General features: G+C 46.6%; 1 protein-coding gene across 3 annotated transcripts in view; it reads right to left on the bottom strand.

The window, feature by feature from the left end:
• The window catches only part of SDCCAG8 (SHH signaling and ciliogenesis regulator SDCCAG8), a 200,038-nt gene that overhangs the window by 139,451 nt on the left and 40,046 nt on the right, over positions 1-20,541 (bottom strand). For all 3 annotated transcript variants that reach the window (XR_009450217.1, XM_059677343.1, XM_059677342.1), the window contains exons 9-10: positions 15,631-15,769; positions 3,403-3,555 (exon numbers count right to left, since the gene is read on the bottom strand). Coding sequence is in view for 2 of the 3 variants with exons in the window: in XM_059677343.1 (XP_059533326.1) it covers positions 3,403-3,555; positions 15,631-15,769 (292 nt within the window). In the remaining variant the exon portion in view is untranslated. The remainder of the gene's footprint in view (positions 1-3,402; positions 3,556-15,630; positions 15,770-20,541) is intronic.

Raw genomic sequence — 20,541 nt, 5'->3', positions numbered from 1 at the left:
CCATCTCCCTCTCCCATGAACTGCCTGTGCGAGGCAGTACGATACACATTCCCTCTTAATCCCCGGGAGGAAGAATTATATTGGATTAATTTTCAACTGAAAAAATGAGCTTTAGTAAATTAAGTAATTTGCCCAAGTCCACTCAAGCTAATCAATAAAAAGTAGAGCTAGGCTTTCTATTCACATCTGTGCTTTTACTCACATGAAGACCCAGGAAATCTATCTAATAAGCCACAAGCTAAAATGTATGAAATCTCGCAAAAACCTTATCTTATTGAATCCAATCAATTCATTGAGTAGATCAGCTCCATTGTTTACCCTTGAAATTTAGAGGGGTCCAATTCTTCCCGGTCACAGTCAGGTCAATTTAGATTCAACCCGAAGACTTTTACTCCAACGCCACTTTCTGCCATTTGCTGGTGGCAGCACCCACCCCAGCGCTGGGACCACTTGCAGCCTTTACTCCTGCACCTGTACTTAGGGCAGGGCCTACAGATCAAATGACAACCGAGACTCACTGAGGGCAAGACACATGACTCAGCCTGAGAAATACATTGCGTCTCTGTTGTCACCGCTATTCATGAAAGAACTGTCAGCATAAGAAAGAGGCTCTGTTACCTGTGGAAGCACCTGGAATAGTGCCTGATGCATTTCAGCCCTCCCTTGTTCTTTCTTAGCAGGGACTCTCGTCAAGATATTTTTACACAGTGAACTACTCAGCGAGGCAAAAGTTTCCATTTAACAACTAGAAAACAAAAATCTCCTACGTGTGAACAGTTGCCGGTCTTTGCAATCGATACCATTTTCTCTCAGCTTACGGTTTTACCTCCCTCCAGGCCTTGGTCATGTCGGTATGGCCAGAATTCCTCCCCATCCTCTGCATTTCTAAATCCCTCCTATTCTTTGAAATTCAGCTGAGATGCCACCTTCTCCGAGAAGCCTTCCATGATCTCCTGCAGACAGGGATTCTGATGCTCTGAATTCTCAGCATTTTAGTCAGACCTTTCCAGTGGTATGGGGCCTTTTTGCTGCCTCTTGTATTATATTCGTTCATTCAACAAAAATATATGAGCACATTTTATGTGAGAGGAATGTCCCAAGCTACGAGGGTGTTAAGAGGCCATACAATCATGGGACTCATAGTAAACCAGGGGAGACACACAATTCAACAGGAACTTGGAATAAGCTGAGTTTGGGAGCCTCTGGGAGAGGCTCCTAATTCATCCTCGGGAGGCTGTGAGAGGAGGGGGCACCAAGAAGGACTTTGAAGGATCCATTGGAGTGGGCAGAGGAAGACTCCTCCAGGCAGGGGGCAAAGCACAAGCAAGATCCTGAAATAAAAAGATAGCGTGGCCCTAGCCGGTTTGGCTCAGTGGATAGAGCATCGGCCTGCGGGCTAACGGGTCCCAGGTTTGATTCGGTCAAGTTAACATGCCTGGGTTGTGGGCTCGATCCCCAGTGTGGGGCGTGCAGAAGAAAGCCAATCAATGATTCTCTTTCATCACTGATGTTTCCATCTCTTTCTCCCTCTCCCTTCCTCTCTGAAATCAATAAAAAATACATATTTTTTAAAAGGAGCATGCAATGCAAGAAAGAAAGGCCAAGGGAGATGAGACTGAAGAGCTGAAGAGGGGAAGGAAAATGGAGAACTTGATGCTGCACTTGAGGATCCTGAATTTTAGCCAAGGGGTTGCAGGGAGACATAAAGAATGGTAAAGCAAGAGGCAAGAGACTGCCATACTGAGATGTTTATTTTGGAAAACTGTCCTGGCTGTGGTGTGGAAAGCAGTCGGGAAGAGGTGAGACTGGAAGCAAGGGGATCACTCGGGAAGTAGGAATCACCAGAGGGTGAGCGATGGATCCTAGTGGGTTGGAGAGACAATCTAAAATTCCTAGGGGCCTGACGGGCATGGCTCAGTGGTTGAGTGTTGACCTATGAACCAGGAGGTCACGGTTCAATTCCAGGTCAGGGCACATGCCCAGGTTGCGGGCTCGATCCCCAGGAGAAGGTGTGCAGGAGGCAGCCGATCGAACATTGATGTTTCTATCTCTCTCTCCCTTCCTCCCTGAAATCAATAAAAATATATTTTAAAAATAATCCTATATAATAAAAGGCTAATATGCAAATTGTCCTCTCAACCGGGAGTTCAACTGGGATTTTGACCAGGGGGTGGGGCCGCCAACCACCTGTGGACCTTCCAATAGGGGAAGGCCAGCCAGACCCTACCCATGCACGAATTCGTGCAGAGGCCTCTAGTAATAAAATAAAATTCCTAGGCGCCTGAATCTCTAGAACCCAGTGACATGATGACATGGAGGGTCAGGGAGAGAGAGGAGACAGGGATGACGACAGCAAAATTTCTGAGCTGGCGACTGGATGAATGGTGGCTCCGCTAGGCGAGAAGAGATGGGAAGGAGGCTGGTTTGGGAGTTCCGTGGAGAGCAGAAGATCTAGAACTCAACACCATATGCCTGGGATGAAGCCACTAGGGCCAAAGCCACCTGGATCTGCAGCTCTCTGCTGAGCTCTAGACGCTGCCTCCAGCTTCTTTCTGAATGTGTCACCCTCGTTACCTCAAAAGCGCTTTAAACTCAGAGTGACTGAAAGACACACCTCATCCTTCTCTAAAAACAGGAATATTGACTCAGAGAAAGCAGAGAAAGAGAGAAAGCCTCTTAAGGGGAATGAGATCTAAAAACTATTCACGAACAACTGCACAAGAAGGCGTGCAGGCAGCATAGCAACGTAATTTCAGAGTTCATGACACTGCCTCACCGAAAGCCACTCCATGGCCTCCCATCACTTTTTGGGTGAAATTTAAAGTCCTCCACGTGGATATTAAGGGCCTTCATGATTTGGCCCCTCCACACTTCTCCCAACTCAACCCCCACACTCTGCCCCTCACTTCCTATGCTCCAGCCACCCGGGTCTTCAAATTGATGATTGAGATCAGATGGATTATTCTATTTGCAAAAGTCAGAGAATATAACATTGAGAAACACATGGAAAGTAGAAAATGTTTACAAACTCTGAGTTACAAGAAATTTGACTCTTTCAAAGAGTTTAAAATTTAAAGTTCATTCAAGAGTTGCAGCCTACAGCTGGGCGACATGGCTCGGTGGTTGAGCATCACCCAATGAAGCAGGAGGTCACGGTTCGATTCCCAGTCAGGGCACATGCCCGGGTTGTGGGCTCGATCCCCAAGTGTGGGGTGTGTAGGAGGCAGCCAATCAACGATCCTCTCTCATCATTGATGTTTCTCTCTCTCTCTCTCCCTCTCCCCTCCTCTCTGAAATCAATAAAAATGTATTTAAAAAGAAAAGAGTTGCAGCCTACAAGCCATCAGCGACCCCACCGCAAACACTCCTGCGATGGGGACAATGAGCCGGACGCTGGAGTACCTTGGATCCCATGTCCTCGCGCTCCTTCGTCAGCTCGCTCTTCATCAGCTCTTTGTCGGAGGCCCTCTTCTCCTGCTGCGCGGCCAGCTCCTTCCCTAGCCGCTCCGCCTGCCTCTCCAGCTCACTCCTCAGCTGCTCACACTGGATTAGGGCCTGCAGAAGAAGACAGTAAATGGGAGCTGGGAATTGAGAAAAGTAAGAGGGAAATGAGACAGTTAAGCTTTATTTTTATTTAACACGTTAAGCGCCCAGTCAGTCACCAGTGACTGATACTATACTTTCCATCCGGAAGACAAAACAGACTGGGCGCTTAATGTGTTAAAATACTTAAGACACACCATAGCCCTCACCCTCGCCGGTTTGGCTCAGTGGATAGAGCGTCAGCCTGTGGACTGAATGGTTTCAGGTTCGATTCTGGTCAAGGGCACATGCCCAGGTTTCGGGCTCGATCCCCAGTAGAGGGTGTGCAGGAGGCAGCTGATCAATGATTCTCTCTAATCAGTGATGTTTCTCTCTCTCTTTCTCTCCCTTCCTCTCTTAAATCAATAAAAATATATATTTTTTAAAAAGACACACTATAAAGTCAATTAGACAATTTGTACACTTACTAATATAACAGCATTCAAGTGTTACATTTATTTCGATTCGCATAATTAAGGCTACATTAACTTTTATCAGCTAACAAAATTCAGGAAACAGGCCTTGATGAAGGTCACTGATGAGTGAGAATCCTGAAGAAAGGGGGATCAGAAAAATGAAGTGCTCTAGTACTTTTGATTATATATCATGTTTATACTACAAGAAATATGCAAGTACCCAATTTAACTGATTTTTCATTTGCTCATGGTTAAAGTTATTTGAATATTTTAAATGTTAAACATGAAAATTTTTTAAAAAGATGTTGAGTTTATCATTACATACAAGCATCTGGGGTTTTTTTATCATTATACTAGAAGCCCGGTGCATGAAATTCGTGCATGGGTAGGGTCCCTGCCTGGCCGGCCATCAGGGCCTTCCTTCGTTCCCTGCCACCCCCTGGTGGTCAGAGCACATCATAGTGAGCAATCGGTCTTCTGGTCGAACTCCCACAGGGAAATTTGCATATTAGGCTTTTATATATATATATATATAGATAGATAGATAATAACCAAACTTCTTTAAATATAACTAAGATCAAATTTGGTTCACTCCCCTTACACCCATAACTACAGTAAAAATTAGATAGTAATCAAAAGTGAACATAAGGAAAGACCAAAACATCATATTTGTTTTATAAAATGAGAATTGCCATCTTCCATTTCTAGTTACTTAAAAATCCATAGCTGTCCATTAGTTTAAATTTCCCATTCTGCAATTCCAGAAGTAGAAATGCTATAACTTTCTCTTGGCTATATTCATCTTATGTGTATATATAACAGTCAAAAATAAATGATGACTTCAAAATCCCAATTTTTAAAAATTCCAATAAAATTAGGTTGTTTCACATAGAAAATCAGAGTCATCCTAAGGTGTCTTAGTTTTATTCCAGTGGCTCTTGCTTACAATATCACCTAGTCCATCCTCTATTTCCCCTGAAGATAGAGACCACGTGTCATGTGCCTCACATACTGCGTGGTCATAAATCTCACCGTCACATTTGCTGTGAATGGAGACGAGTGGTGTCGGTGAGCACCAACTGTAAGTTACGCATAGCTCTGCTTCCCTCTGGTGAGCGCTACAATAAATACAGATGATAAATATCTAGGACATGTGAGCTTTCAGTCCTCACCTGGGAAGTATTAAACTACAATTTCTTCCCACCTCTTCTGGAAAGTTCTGTATGCTCAGATGAAGTATGAGGTTAAAATTAAATTGTCTCAGATTAGCTGGTAAGTAACCACAGTTACTAAAAAATGACTCTTCCCAGGGAACTAGTCCCAAGTCCAATTCGAATTGAGAATGTTTATTAAAAAATTTTTTAATTAGATTTTAAGAGAAATTTTAAAGCACATTTTTCTAAAATTTAAGCCCCTGGAACTTGAAATATTATGAATTTGAGACTTTTGTGCTTCAGGCTTACAATTCCTCTTGTGAAAGATATCTTACATGAACCTAATACAAATGTTCATAACTTCTGCTAATATAATGAAAGAATAAAAGTACTATTGAACAAAAACTGAGGAGTCAACATTTTTTAAAAATATATTTTTATTGGTTTCGGAGAGAAAGAGAGAGATGATGAGAATTATTGATCTGCTGCCTCCTGCAAGCCCCCTACTGGGGTTCAAGCCCACAGCCCGGGCCTGTGCCCTGACCAGGAATCGAACCAGTGACCTTTTGGTTCCAGGGCTGACACTCAACCGCTGAGCCACACCCAGCTGGGCCGGGTGTCACCATTTTTAAGTGCAGAAACAGTGGAAGGGGGTGCGGACGATCCAAAGATCAGGCCGACACGAGGAGCGAAAGACCCATTCCGGGAAGCCAATCAGCTGAGGAGCAGGAGGAGGGAAGGATGCTGACAGTGAGCGGCCTGATGCCAAGAGAGGATGCTCTAAAGCAAGATGACAAGCAAGAAGCTGCGAGCCACCCAAACAAAACCACGGAGCCTTCGCGTGGGGTTGGCCCTCTGTTCGAGGACTGGCCAGCTGTGATGAGACACCAAACCAAAATACTGAGTAAACACTGGTTATTGATGACTCTTGGTGTGTGACCAATGATTCCATATTGCAACACAGCATTTACTTTTCTTTGTTTTAATCGTAGTAGACACGCCAGGTCAAAGTGAAAAAAAAATATTAAGGCTTAAAACTATTGGAATTAAGAAATATGTTTACTCTTTCTCTTACAATGGACATCACCTACGAGAAAGATTTGGTTCTACCAAGTAAATCTTTATAGCCCTGGCCAGTGTGGCTCAATTGGTTGGGCACTGCCCTGTGCACAGAAAGGTTGCTGGTTAGATTCCCTGTCAGGGCACATGCCCGGGTTGCAGGCACCGTCCCTGGTAGGGGTATGCAGGAGGCAGCTGATCAATGTTTCTCTCCCTCTCCTGACCCCATCTCCTCTCTCTAAAAATCATTTTTTAAAAAAATTTAAAATTAATTTAAAAATAATTATGTATACAGCATTTCCATTAAAGCTTTTTTCCTTTAAATCTAGGGTTCCAGCTCCTAGTTTTCGGAATCCCAGCTGCTTCGGAACACCCTGATTATACTCATCTAACCATTCGGTGAAGGTATAACCGAATTCTCAAAGGCCAGGCCAGTGAACAGTCAATCACGATGAACTGATAGGTCATCAGAGGTGACTGCGTTAATGTCGGGCCTGCAGGCCCCATTTCTCCAGGAGTGGCCAAGGGGGTGCCTTCCCCCTCCCCCCCGCCCCAGCACCCCCTGGAAATGGTGGAAATGGCCGCAGGTCTGAGGAGCTGGGACACTGTGCTTCCCCACCCAGTACCCTCAGTCCTCAGGGACCTTCTCTCCTGGGAAATTCCTTCATCTGTGGTCATTCTTGATGTTCCCAGTCCTGGTCTATTAAACCACAGAGCATGCATTACTTATTTTAATGCGTCAGAACATTTTCTAAAAGAAATGTCTATCTAGTTAACTCCATTTTTATTTCTTTCTTTTTAAATATATTTTTATTGAGTTCAGAGAGGAAGGGAGAGGGAGAGAGAGATAGAAACATCAATGATGAGAGAGAATCATTGATCAGCTGCCTCCTGCACACCCCACACTGGGGATCGAGCCCACAACCTGGGCTTATGCCCTGACCGGAATCGAACCAGGACCTCCTGGTTCACAGGTCGATGCTCAACCACTGAGCAACACTGGCTGGGCAGTTGACTCCATTTTTAAAATAGGAAACCTATTAATATAAAAAAGTCCCTCCCTACTGCCAGGGTCAGGCTCCTAGAAACCCTGTGATGGGATTCATCATTACAGAATTAAAGATCTAATGAAAGATACATTGTTCACACTTACAAATGTAAACTTTAAAACATATGAAGATGTTTTTATTTTTTATGAAATAAAGCCCACAAAATAAAAATGGTTACCAGCATGTTTTAAGCATTTAACCTATGAATGGCATCAATACTGATATTTCATTTATAAACTCTCGCTTACCAGAAAACTACCAACCAGCCTTATCCCTACCTCCCACGTTCAAGATACTTATCACTTGTTTTTGTTTTGTGGAAGATAATGTAAGTATCCAGAAGAATTATTATCTATGCCTGTGACTGCAATCAAATATTCAACGCTTCTGTGATTTTTTTTTTTTAATTCAGGTTGCTCATTTTTGCCTTTCTGGTTCTGCCTTAGTCCAGGAAAAAATAATAATAATAATTTGGATCCTTAAAAAGGAGAAAAAACTAAAAAGGTTTGGGGGTATTTATTCAACCTATTGCGTTGGTATTTTTGGGGAAAAAAAACACAATCTTTCTGGGCAAGGCTATGTCATTTATATAGGCTTAGGGCAGTGGTTGGCAAACTGCAGCCCCTTGAATGTGGCTCTTCCACAAAATAAGACGTGCAGGTGCGCACGTACAGTGCAATTGAAACTTTGTGGCCACACTCAAGGGGCCAAAGAGCGCACGTGGCTCGCGAGCCGCGGTTTGCTGACCACGGGCTTAGGGTTACGCCATGACGAAGCCTACAGCCTCCCTTCGGAAAGAGGCAGGCCGGTCGCGGCGGGCTGATCACCTTCCCCCCGGTAGCTCTCCCGAGGCAGCACTGAAAAGCCTCTGCTTTTTCACCCTCGTTTAGTCCCAGGTTAATTTTTTTGCCTCTTTTAAGATTATCTCCACTATAATGATTTGCAATTTTCAAAGAAAAACAAAAACATTTACTGAGCACTTACTATGAACCAGGCACTTTGCTAAATGGCTTCTGTGGGTTAATTTCTTTAAGTCCCTCACTAAATGTTAAGTGGTTCTTATCATTCAGTTGAAGAAACTGAGGCTTGGAGCCATTAAGTTAACTGTTCAAGATCAAAAACCTAGAAAGTGGCAGGTGAAATCTGATCCAAAGTAGTTCTACAATGGAATCTATAGGTGGAAAATTATGCTTTTCTCTTTGATAAATCTGTTGTCTTATAAATTTCTCAGGTGTTTTCACTGCCACTATAACTGTATATACATAATCTAAAATTACTTTTTTACTTACTTGCATGCATTATGCAAAGTCGAACACTAGGTGGCACCAAATATCAAGGAACTACCAGAACAAAGTAACATTTCACAGCTCACTAACAAAGTAGTTGGTTTCAAAATTAAAATATGTATGTTGTCTCAGTTTTTACTCCCAGAAAGCAAAACTACTGTGTTTTAACATATCTTAGCGGGAAAAACCAGTATACTTTCACTGCATTTTGTAAACTGCTTAGAAATCAAACCTTGCATTATTAATAATTCAGCAAAATATGCTATTGAGCCCTAGCCGGTTTGTCCCAGTGGATAGAGCATCGGCCTGAGGACTAAAGGGTCCCAACTTTGATTCCAGGCAAGGGCACATGCCTGCGTGTGCAGGCTCCATCCCCAGTGTGGGGCGTGCAGGAGGCAGCGGATCAATGATCTTTATCTATCTTTCTCCCTCTCCCTTCCTCTCTGAAATCAATTTAGAAAATATTTTTTAAAATGCAATAGGCTCTCTAGTTCTTAACTGTTACATTTTTAAAACCACTAATAAAATTTCATGTTCATATTCAAAGTGAATTATTGACTTTCATTCAACTCAACACACATATATAGTGCAATTTCTACATAAATGGCCGAGTGAGGAATACAATGGTAGATGCCACTCACAGACTGACTTTTCAGGTCTTCTGGTGGAGAGAGCTATGTAAACAGGCACCAAAGTGACACACAGACCAATGGGAAGAGAGAGGAGGACGAGACTAATGAAAGCCTTGGGGAAGACAACCACTGGAGTCGCACCTCACAGGTTTGACTAGGAATCTCAGATGGATCCGGTGCAAACAGTCGAGCATGAACAGGCTCATGGGAATGGCCGTCTGTGGGTCCCATGAAAGTGCAGTGAAAGGCGAGGACAGAACAGTTAGCATGGGGCCGTGTGGTGGCAGATCTGGACGGTCGCCCTGAGGAGGCCGCCCTGCGTTCCCCTGCAAAGGGGAGGCCCCTGAGAGACTCTGGCATCCCGTGAGGATACACAGGAATGAGAGGCCCAGAGAAGACTCATTGAAGAGGCTATTGCAATCGTCTGCATTCGCTGCCTAGAGCATGGGAAGACCAGGGCATGAACCAGGGCGGGGGGACAGGGATGGGAGGGCATAGCTCAGAGTAAGGGGCTCTGAAGAGAAAGGGTGAGCTCGGTCATGATAACAGGTCAAGAGTGAGGGGTAGGGAAAGCCAAGATACTTGAAATGACTGTTGTAGAACAGAGTGATGCCATTATCTGAAAATGCTAATACAGGAAACGGTACCTTCAAAGTCAGGTCTGTGGCATCTCTCATTGGCCTTTTGCATAAAAATCACAGAAAAAGAGAAGGGGAAGGAGGGGTGGGCAGGAAGGTGGAGGGAACTAATCATCTGGTTTATGGTGTGTCAGCTGCTGTGGAGTGTAATTCCTGGAAAGAGGGCCGGTCGCCGCAGGAAGTGGAGGCCCGAGCTCCAGAGGCCTGTTAGAGCTGAAGAACCACGTGGGCTGTTCCAACGCAGGGCATGGCTTGGCCACAAGAGGAGATACACAGGCCGGGACATTCAGGAACACGGCAAAGGCCCTGAGAAGGTCTGCACTGAAGGCTTGTGCAAACCACTGTAAAAGAGACTCAGGAGGAGACGAGAGCAACAGAAAGAGGCCCAAGAGTAAACTATCAGGTCCATCAGGGAAAGAAATGGTGTTAGGACAGGACAGCAAACGGCTTCCAACCCGCAGGGTTGCATCTGATGAGAACTGGGATGGGTTCACGGGTCTGGGGACCCGGAAGTGGGGGGATCCCTGAGCGGGCAGGGCAGCTGCAGGGATGGACTACAGGTGCTGGAAGCCCAGCTGAGGGGTGTCCCCTGCCACTCACGCCACCCACAGGTCTGCCCTGGGTGACGGGAGCAGGTAATCAGCTAAGGGGAAGCTGATCAAGAAAATGCTGCTTCCTGCTGTTAAACAGGAACAACAGATGTAGGTGGATGAGGAGGGACAGAGTGATGCGGGAAGGACGAAAGGTAAAGAAGTGACTGCCGGGGTGCAACCCCAGCGGGTCCAGGGGTCCCCAAAGGCGTGGACGGAGTCGGCGAAGAAGGAATGACACAGGGACTTCTCCAGCCAGGTTTGGTCACCAGGTTCTAGTCAGGCTCTCCTGCCAATCTCCGCAGTCAGGTTCAGTCCAGGATCCCCTGCCATGCTCTCTCACCAGGCTCCGCCTCCAGGCTCCGAGGCCAGTCCCTGTCCAGGATCCTCCAGCATGCTCTCTCCAGCGAAGTTCTTCTGTCTCTAGAGAACGTTCTGTGTAGGTTCTGTGCCTAGGCTCTGTCTCTCTTGGTCCTGTCTTCCAAGCACTGTGTTCTCAGTTCTGTGTTCTGAGTTCTGAGTCTTTCTGTCTTGTTACAACTGTATTTATACCAGTTCATTCAATCCTATCAATCTCTATTACAAAGGTTAGGGCGTTTCTTATCTCCATTCCAGGGAGAAAAGATTATGTAGTTTAAGCATGATTGTTCATAGTTAAAGGGATTAATTACCCGCCTGGCACTTAGTTGAGGGGTTTTATTCCCTCCCCAACTTCAGGGGAAAATCCCTACCTGGGGATTCAACCTTTCTAGGAGAGGTGACCTTGGTTAAAACACAGCCCCAAGAAGGTGAGCAAACATATTAAGAACCGTATGCCATATATGCCAGGTCCCTTGAAACAGCAAGGATGGACCGGCTCCCGGCAAGTGACCACAAGTAGCCCAGGGTCCCTGAAATCCTACCCGCAGGCGCTACCAAGAACTGAGGGAGGAGGTTCGTCTTGGGAAATAAGAAGCCGGATGAGCAAGGAAAAGGGGGAGCAGACACATGAGGAGTGAGAAGGTGCTGAGGAGGCTCGTCAATGGCTGTGCGCTCAGTAAAGTGAGTCGTGGACTGAGAACGGGGGGGGGGGGGGGGGGAGACTGGGAGCAGGGCTGGGAGAGGAAGGAAGTGACATTCCGGCTCAAGGATGTGAGGATTGTTAAAGGGACGAGTGACACCAAGGGAGACCGGGGTTACTCTCCTGTGTACTTTGCTTTCTTCAGCAACACCTGATGGGCTGGAAATGATGCTGCCCAACAGGGTGATGGGCCTTCACTTGCCTGGTGCTGGGAGAGTGGGTAAACTGGGCAGAGGAGAATAAAGGAATTCCCGAGCGTTAGTGAGAACCGGCTGCAATCCCCTTAGTCGGGATATTTAATGAGCACCTAGGAAGGGCTAAGCACCTTGCAAGATGCTAGGGATTTAAAAGCGAGCAGATGGATAATTCCTATTCTTTCCAGAGATGTGAAGCTTAATGAAGCACACGGGCCAATGGGCAATAGTGATTCATTTGGATGAATGACGTAATGAGTGGCTCCCAACTGGGACAATTCTGCCCTCTCCCTCCCCCGGGGGACATCTGCAATGTTTAGAGACAGTTCTGGTTGACAGAACTTGGGGAAGAGGGTGTGGTCCTGGCATCTAGTGGGCAGGGGCAGAGATGCAGCTCAATATCTTAAAATTGCCCGGCCGGCTTGGCTCAGTGGTTGAACATTAACCTATGAACCAGGAGGTCACGATTCGATTCCCAGTCCGGGCACATGCCCGGGACAGGCGTTCATAACTCATCACTCCAGAGATCACAAGAAAGGGGCAGCGAGGAGGGAAGTCCAAGAGCCTCAGACACGGAGATCGGTGTGTCGCGATTGGCTGGAGTCCGGGGTAGGGGGGCTGCCACCCAGGCTCCCCACAGGGCATGTCCGCGGACAAAGCTGCCATTCAGGGGCCAGAACACAGCAGTTGGGGGCAGTGAACATGAGCTCAGTCCGGGAGTGGAAATTCACACTGAAATGGAAAGGGAGGACGACGGGCCTGGAACAGCAGATAAAATGCGATGCGAGAAGAGGCTGAATGGCTAAAGGCAGCAAGGAGGGCACTGAGGAGGTCTAACGGATGGGGAGCAGGAGGAGGGCCAGAGAGAGCAGGTTCAGAATCGGGGTTCTCATGGACGCTTCGGTTCACGTGGGAGTGACAGTAGTAGAACAGGGGGCACGGGGGCCAGGAGGCCAGTGGGAGGGGCCATGCAGGGACCTGGTGTGCATACGTTACAACATGGATACTGAAACCTTTAAGGTGATGGGAGAAGGTGGAGATGCTGCAGAATGAATAGCCCTGCCCCTCCAAAGTCCACACGTTCACCCCTCCCCCGCAATGTGATGGTGTTAGGAGGTGGGCCTTTGGGGGTGATCAGATCATGAGGGTGGAGCCCTCGTGAATGGATTATAAAAAGGAAACTCCAGCCCGACCGGTGTGGCTCAGTGGTTGAGCACTGACCTATGAACCAGGAGGTCATGGTTTGATTCCTGGTCAGCACATGCCCCAGTTGCTGGCTCAGTCCCCATTGGGGGAGTGCAGAAGGCAGCCAATCCAATGGATGATTCTCTCTCATCATTGATGTTTCTGTCTCCCTCTCTCCCTCTCCCTTCCTCTCTGAAGTCAATAAAAATATCTATTTTTAAAAGTGACCAAAGGGCCCTAGCCGGTTTGGCTCAGTGGATAGAGCATCGATCTGGGACTGAAGGGTCCCAGATTCGATTCCCGTCAAGGGCACATGCCTGGGTTGCAGGCTCGATCCCCAGCAGGGGGCGTGCAGGAGGCAGCCAATCGATGATTCTCTCTCATCATTGATGTTTCTCTCTCTCTCTCCTTCTCCCTTTCTCTCTGAAATCAATAAAAATATATTTTAAAAACTAATAATAAAATTAAAGGGACCAGAGAGAACACCCTCACCCCTCCCACCACGCGAGGATGCAGGGAGCAGATGTCTGTCTATAACCAGGAAGTGGTTCTCAGCAGACACTGAACCTGCTGTGCCTTCATATGGACCTCTCAGCCTCCACAGCTGCGAGAAATAACGTTTGTTGTGTAAGCACCCAGTCTGCGGTAGTTTTGCTTTAGCCGCCCGGCTGGACAAAGACAGGGGGAAAGGGTCAGATGCTAAAGCTCTTTAAAAGTGTCAAAGATACCAAAACTATTTTAACAGCCCAAGTAATGAAACGGATGCATTTCTTTAAAAAAAAAAGTGTCAAATAGCATCGACTAGAGTGAGAATTGACTTGGATTAAAATTAGGGCGAGGAGACAGCAATGATTTCTATGAGGACTGGGAGCTGGAAGCAGGGGCGAGGGGAAGGCCTGGGGACAGGAGTCAGGAGTGAGGTGAACGCTGATCACCCATCGTCCCCGGATGAGATGAATGAGAGGCAAAGGGCCTTTGCGGAAGGCTCTGAGGGTCATGATATGATCGAGGGACAACTAGACGTCAGTACAAATGAAGAAACAGGAGGGTTGTGAAGGAAACAGTAAAGTATGTTTGGGAGTTTGGTCAGAACTGAGCATACGTTCCGGAAGGCACAGGGGCTCGTAATGAAAAGTGTGATGGGCCAGTGGTCTGGGAAGAGGTGGGATGAACTTGATAGAGATGAGTGGATACGGCGGTGACTGCAGAGCAGCCCAGTCTCTGAGCAAAACACCGATGCTGCCATAAGGCCTGGACCAATGCTACCCCAGCCCTCTCCGTGGTGATGGAAATGCTCTGTCTGTATCCACGCTGTCTGATACAGTCACCGCAGCTACGTGTGGCCACTGTGTGTAGGGAAATACAGAGCGACTTCAATGGACTGAGGTGTGGCCCCAAACATAGCAATGACCCAGCAGTAACTCCTATGGTTCAAAGCTCCCACGGCACTGCTGGTCACCAAGTGAGAGCTCTTCCTGTCGTCATCATTATCTTTGAACATGCCTGATTTAGTATGTACCGTGGATCCAGTCTCATAGCTAAGATGCTATTATATACCCATATGTTATTCTCTGTGGCATAGTTGGATGTTCTCAAAATTCACCGTGGACAGCCCTAGCCGGTTTGCCTAAGTGGATAGAGCCTCAGCCTACAGACTGAAGAGTCCTGGGTTTGATTCTGGTCAAGGGCACAGGCCTGGGTTGTGGGCTTGATCCCCAGTAGAGGGCGTGCAGGAGGCAGCCAATCAATGATTCTCTGTCATCATTGATGTTTCTATCTCTCCCTCTCCCTCCCTCTCTGAAATCAATAAAATATATATAATAGAGAAATATGCTAATTAACCAGAAGGCTGTAACGGGTCGACCACACAGGAGGAGGCTGTGTGAGCAGCGTCCAGGGCAGGGTGGCAGGGGCCTCCGCGTGCCTGTGCTGGGGGAGGGCCTGATCAGCAGCCGTTGTGGCTGCTTCAAGGGCCAGAGAGCGAGGCAAGGCTGGACTGACGACTTAAGGGTGGGCGGTGCGCTTGATTTCGAATCGCGCGTTGGGCTCCTAGCATATATATAAGAAATTCACTGTGTATAGAAAAAAACACATCTGTCTTCAGTTATACATGAACATGTACTTATGGGTGTCAAGATTTTCACACCATTAAAAATGATCTATATATATATATAAAAGCCTAAGCGACAGTTCGACCGTTTAACCGGTAGCTATGATGCGCACTGACCACCAGGGGGCAGATGCTCAATGAACAGGCATGGAAACATGAAACAGACTGATGAATCTCAGAGAGAAGGGGGAGGGGGGACGGGGGAGGGGAGGAAGAGATTGACCAAAGATCTCACATGCATTCTAGAGGCCCGGTGCAAGGATTTGTGCACTGGTAGGGTCCCTTGGCCCAGCTTACAGGGATCAGGCCGAATCCATGCACTGGGCCTCTGACATCCCCCGAGGGGTCCCAGATTGCGAGAGGGCACAGGCCAGGCCAAGGGACCCCACCAGTGCATGAATCCGTGCACCAGGCCTCTAGTCATCAAATAAAGAGATTGAGCACACGAGCCTCTAAACATCCTTGTCCACAATGTACCATGTTCTCTGAACAGGATAGAAGAGTATCTTCTAGCAAATGGAAATTGGTTTAACTTAGCAAAGTCAACATTAACAGATGGGCATTCACGTTGCGTGTTTAGAAAAATGAGTTTAGCTATGGGAGAATAAGGGAAGACATACTCAGCGGGGAAAGGGGCCACGATGGCCTGCCTGGCTCTGACCCTGCTAGACTTGCCTTGGTTTTCTCAAGGTTGGCCTCCTCCGTCATCTGCACGGCACGCTTCACCTGCTCGTAGGCGCCCGCCTCCCTCTGCTGCACGTCCGCCAAGCTGCTCCTCGCGGAAACCAGCGCGGACATGAAGTCATCTCTCTCCCTGTGGGCACAAAAAGGACATTCAAAGCAAGAAAGGACCGAACGCTCGTGCATTCCCAGGTCAGGAAGAAACAAGCCTGAAGACGCATCAGAAGAGAGCCGGGCGGGCGGCCCAGCACACAGCGCAGGTAGAGAAGGGCCCTCTGTCCTCGCTCGCGGGGCTGGCAGGGCAGCGGGGAGGCGGGAGCATCGGGCTGGACGGGATCTGCTGGACAAGGGCCACTGTGGAGACGCTGGCACCCTGAGGGATGCAGATGAAGGCCCAGAAAAGGGGAAATTCATTTAAAAAGGAAAAAAGCAACAAGGTAGAGAAGCTGGGGACTGTACTCCAAAGCAGAGGCAAACATATGAAGAAGGGACAACTAAGGGAGCTTGCACCGCCAGTTCTCTCAGCTACTTGAACAAATATATGTCCTTTCCCTTTTCTTAAAATATATTTGTATTGATTTCAGAGAGGAAGGGAGAGGGGGAGAGAGATAGAAACATCAGTGATGAGAGAGAATCATTGATCGGCTGCCTCCTGCAGGCCCCACACCCAGGCATGTGCCCTGACCGGGAATCGAACCGTGACCTCCCAGGTCATAAGCAGATGCTCAACCGCTGAGCCCCGCCCGCCGGGCAATGTCTTTTCCTTTTCATCTGCCTCCCAGGCCTCCTTTTCGCTCTCCTCTTCCAATTATATTTTCACCTCCTTATGAACACTTTTCTTCTTTCAATGGGTAAGTACTGTTAAACCCCTCAAATGCCCTGGTCACCCATATAATACTCATGAGGTAACACAATCTCATCCCAGTGGGTCTCATCATTGCCTCGCCCCTCCCCTCCCCCATCTGCGGCAGTTCTCAGCAATGCTCTAAGCCAAGCTCTTTCTCCGGGAGAGAAGTGAAGGGAATGCCAAGTGCACTGCCATGAGAAACAGCGTGGATCCATTCTTATGGGTTAAATAAACCCACATAAAAGGATCCAGGACATTTGGAATCTATCCACTGGATTAAAATGGCCAAAGAGAAAGTGAGGTGGGAAACTTTCTATACACACAGAGTTAAAAAACTGTAAGTTGGAGTGTTGTGTGTCTTGCTAAGGAGCTCAAGTTTTAAACTGTGGTTTCAAGTTCAGCTGGAGTCATTGCTTGCAATTTCCTTTTCATTGCCAAGTTCTAAAGGATCAGAAAACAGCCAACTGTGATTTTCTTTTTAATTTAGCAAACTTTGAGTCATGATTTCAAAGATTATAAACTCTGAGTTTGAGCTGCTTTCAGAATGAACCAGTGACTCCATTTAAAAAGATCTCTAACAGATAAAATGATTTAAACTATTTGTGGTATTTGGAAAACAGCCATATTTTATGAAATATGTAATACTGAACAAAGTTACAATTATTAAGTTTCATAAAAGCTCTTTTTGTTTAAAAAAATAATAGATTGATGCAAATACCATAAAATTCATGAGAGCATGGTAACCTTATTTTAGATTTCCTGATGTGTTTAAGTTGAGAAATAAAATTTACTTCAATGTTTTTGTTCTAAAGAAAATGAAAAAAAGTTACTTCTTTTTAGAAACTATAATTAAACACGATGATCATGTGAAAAAGTGGGAGTCAAAGCAAATTATTCTAGTTATGTGATAACTAAATTAAATGCAAGGAAAACTGAATGTATATTTATTTACATTCTTAAATGAGTGCTACCACACACAGGGACTGGCTTCACTGAGAATATGCAATCCAAGGAGAGCCTATCCTTCTAGTCCAGTGGTTCTCAACCTTCCGGCCCTTTAAATACAGCTCCTCATGTTGTGACCCAACCATAAAATTATTTTCGCTGCTACTTCCTAACTGTATGTTGCTACTGTTATGAATCGTCATGTAAATATCTGATATGCAGGATGGTCTTAGGCGACCCCTGTGAAAGGGTTGTTCGACCGCCAAAGGGGTCACGACCCACCAGTTCAGAACCGCTATTCTAGAAGAAGAAAAAGGCCACTCTTCAGGCCAGCACGTCTCACACCCACTGACGATCCAGTAACTACTCGCCTGAAACCTGACCTGTTCCTGGCACCATGGCAGCATCAAGGCCAAGGTTCCAAACAGAAAGAATTAACGAGAAGCCCAGTGTTTGTATGTATCAAAACAGGATCAAAACCTAACAGATTAGCATCTTGTGCTTAACACACTGAACCTCTCTTCGGTATATCCTCTGCTGAGTGGTTTGCCACACTAGATGCTCAAGGAAATCAACAACAAAAGAACAAATGAATGACTCATGATCTGGCCACAGGAGAGCATGGAGAGGCGACATAAAACTCCCTCCCAGTTCTCCTATTTTATGACCCAAATTTAACCCTTTGTGGTCGTATTAAATTTGGACATGGGTGTCGTACTGGTCGGAATTAATTTCCATTGAAAGAGCAGTGACACATAGCATGCAAGATTATGAAGGATAAACAAGATTTATTAATTCTTTTTGGAACTACGTCACTACTAGTAGAATCACTACAAACGTTATCACTTTCTACGTCAGAGTCAGTATTCAAGGTGCCAAAATAAAACTCTTCATCGTGACTTTCAGATGCGCAGTACACTTCTTTCGGTACCTTTCTTTTTGCCATTTTGGAGGATTATTTTGAAATATCTTAACAAGCGAGAATGCCTAATTACAGTTAAACGTAACTTGTAAAGCTTTATTTGAAATTCTGGGAAGTATCTCCAAAGCTTGTCGATTTCTTCGCTCTCAAAAGGCGACTGACTCGCCAGGGTGTTTTGCATGGCGAGTGTGGAATGACCGCGTTTGTTTATATTGAGTTTCGATATCTCCGATTTGTCGGGGCAATGTTTTGGCTCGTGACAAGGTCGCTTAGACACTTAAGAGCTTTCAGAGAAATTATGAACTGATACATGAATGAGTAGAGTTAAGATCCGTACGGTTCCTTGCTGTGGTGGCTGAGAGCAGACATACGCCCAGAACGGTAAAAAAGCTGTGGTGGCTGAGAGCAGACAAACGACCGCAAAGGGCTAAAAAGTCATCAGACTATTTAGAACTGGAAGATAAATGACTGAGTTGCTCTGGTTCAAATAATTTTCAGCCTGAGAAACTAAGATGGCGGCATAGATAAACACCGGGAAATTGTCACCTCACACAACAATTGAAGAATGCCGTAAGGGTCAGAGCAAACATCGTCCAGAACAACAGGAAGGCTGGCTGACTGTAATTTCTACAACTAGAAGAAAACAGGGGCACGCTGAGAGCCAGCGGAGCTGCGGAGGTGAAGTGCAGAGGTACGGCGGCGGCTCGCGCGCGCGGAAAGGGGGTGGCGCCTGAGGACGCGGCTGTCTTTTTGAATCACAAGCTCCCGACTGCTCTGAACTCCGGTTCCAGCGGGTCTCTGGGGACCCAGGGCTCATACGGGGAGAGGCTGGTCTGTCAGGCGGCAGCAGGCGAACTTGAGGGCGGCTTTCCCTCAGAGGTGCTTGCAGCCGTTACCGGGACACTGAGACGCGCGGCTCCGGGCGCGGAGAATCACCATAGCTGCTTTCACCGCCCTTTGACTCCCTGAGACCCCGCCCCACCCAGACTGTGGCAGAGGCTTTTGCATGTGAATGTACCTAACTACAGCCCAGCCAGGCAGACCCGGAACTTCCAAGAGAAGGCCCAAGGCCCCGCAGCGGCTTGCATTGCTTCACAGCTGAGCCTCTTCGTGGCTCCTGCTGTGTGGCCTCAGGCAGGGGCTGAATTAGCACCTCCTTAGATCCAGGAGCCACTGTACCCAGTGGTCAGAGGGGGACCATTCTCCCACTTCAGACACAGCTGATTCCCACCGCCAATTGGCCTGGAGGTCAATTCCTCCCAGTGATCCTATAACAACCAAGGCACCAAGAGTGCACCAGGAGTGTCTGCCCCAGGTAACTGGGGAGGCTGAGCCACTGGGCCCTACAGGACACCTGGCGCGCAGGGCCACTCTATCAACACAGGGAAGCAACCAAAATGCGGAGACAAAGAAAAAGGTCACAAATGGCAGAAACGGAGGAAAGCAAACGACTAGATATAGAGTTCAAGGCCACATTTATAAGGTTTTTCAAGAATTTTATGGAAACCGCCGATAAATTTAATGAATCCCTCAAGGAGTATAGTGAGACCATGGAGGACATGAAAAAGGACCAACTAGAAATTAAGCATACACTGACTGAAATAAAGAATAATTTACAGAGATCCAACAGCAGACAAGAGGATCCCAAGAATCAAGTCAAAGATTTGAAATACAAAGAAACAAAAAATACCCAACCGAAAAAGAAAAAAGAAAAAGAGATTCAAAAAATATGAAGATAGTGTAAGGAACCTCTGGGACAACTTCAAGCGTACCAACATCAGAATTATAGGGGTACCAGAAGGAGAGAGAGGGCAAGATATTGAAAACCTTTTTGAAGAAATAATGACAGAAAACTTCCCCTACCTGGTGAAAGAAATGGACTTACAAGTCCAGGAAGCGCAGAGAACCCCAAACAAAAGGAATCCAAAGAGGACCACACCAACACACATCATAATTAAAATGCCAAGAGCAAAAGATAAAGAGAGAATCTTAAAAGCAGCAAGAGAAAGACAGTCAGTTACCTACAAGGGAGTACCCATTCGACTGTCAGCTGATTTCTCAACAGAAACCATGCAGGCCAGAAGAGAGTGGCAAGAAATATTCAAAGTGATGAATACCAAGAACCTACAACCAAGATTACTTTATCCAGCAAAGCTATCATTCAGAATGGAAGGTCAGATAAAGAGCTTCA

This window comes from Myotis daubentonii, chromosome 20 (assembly GCF_963259705.1).
Source record: "Myotis daubentonii chromosome 20, mMyoDau2.1, whole genome shotgun sequence".
Lineage (NCBI taxonomy): Eukaryota > Metazoa > Chordata > Mammalia > Chiroptera > Vespertilionidae > Myotis > Myotis daubentonii.
Note: the sequence above shows the minus strand (reverse complement) of the source record. Positions and strands in the feature narration are given on the sequence as shown.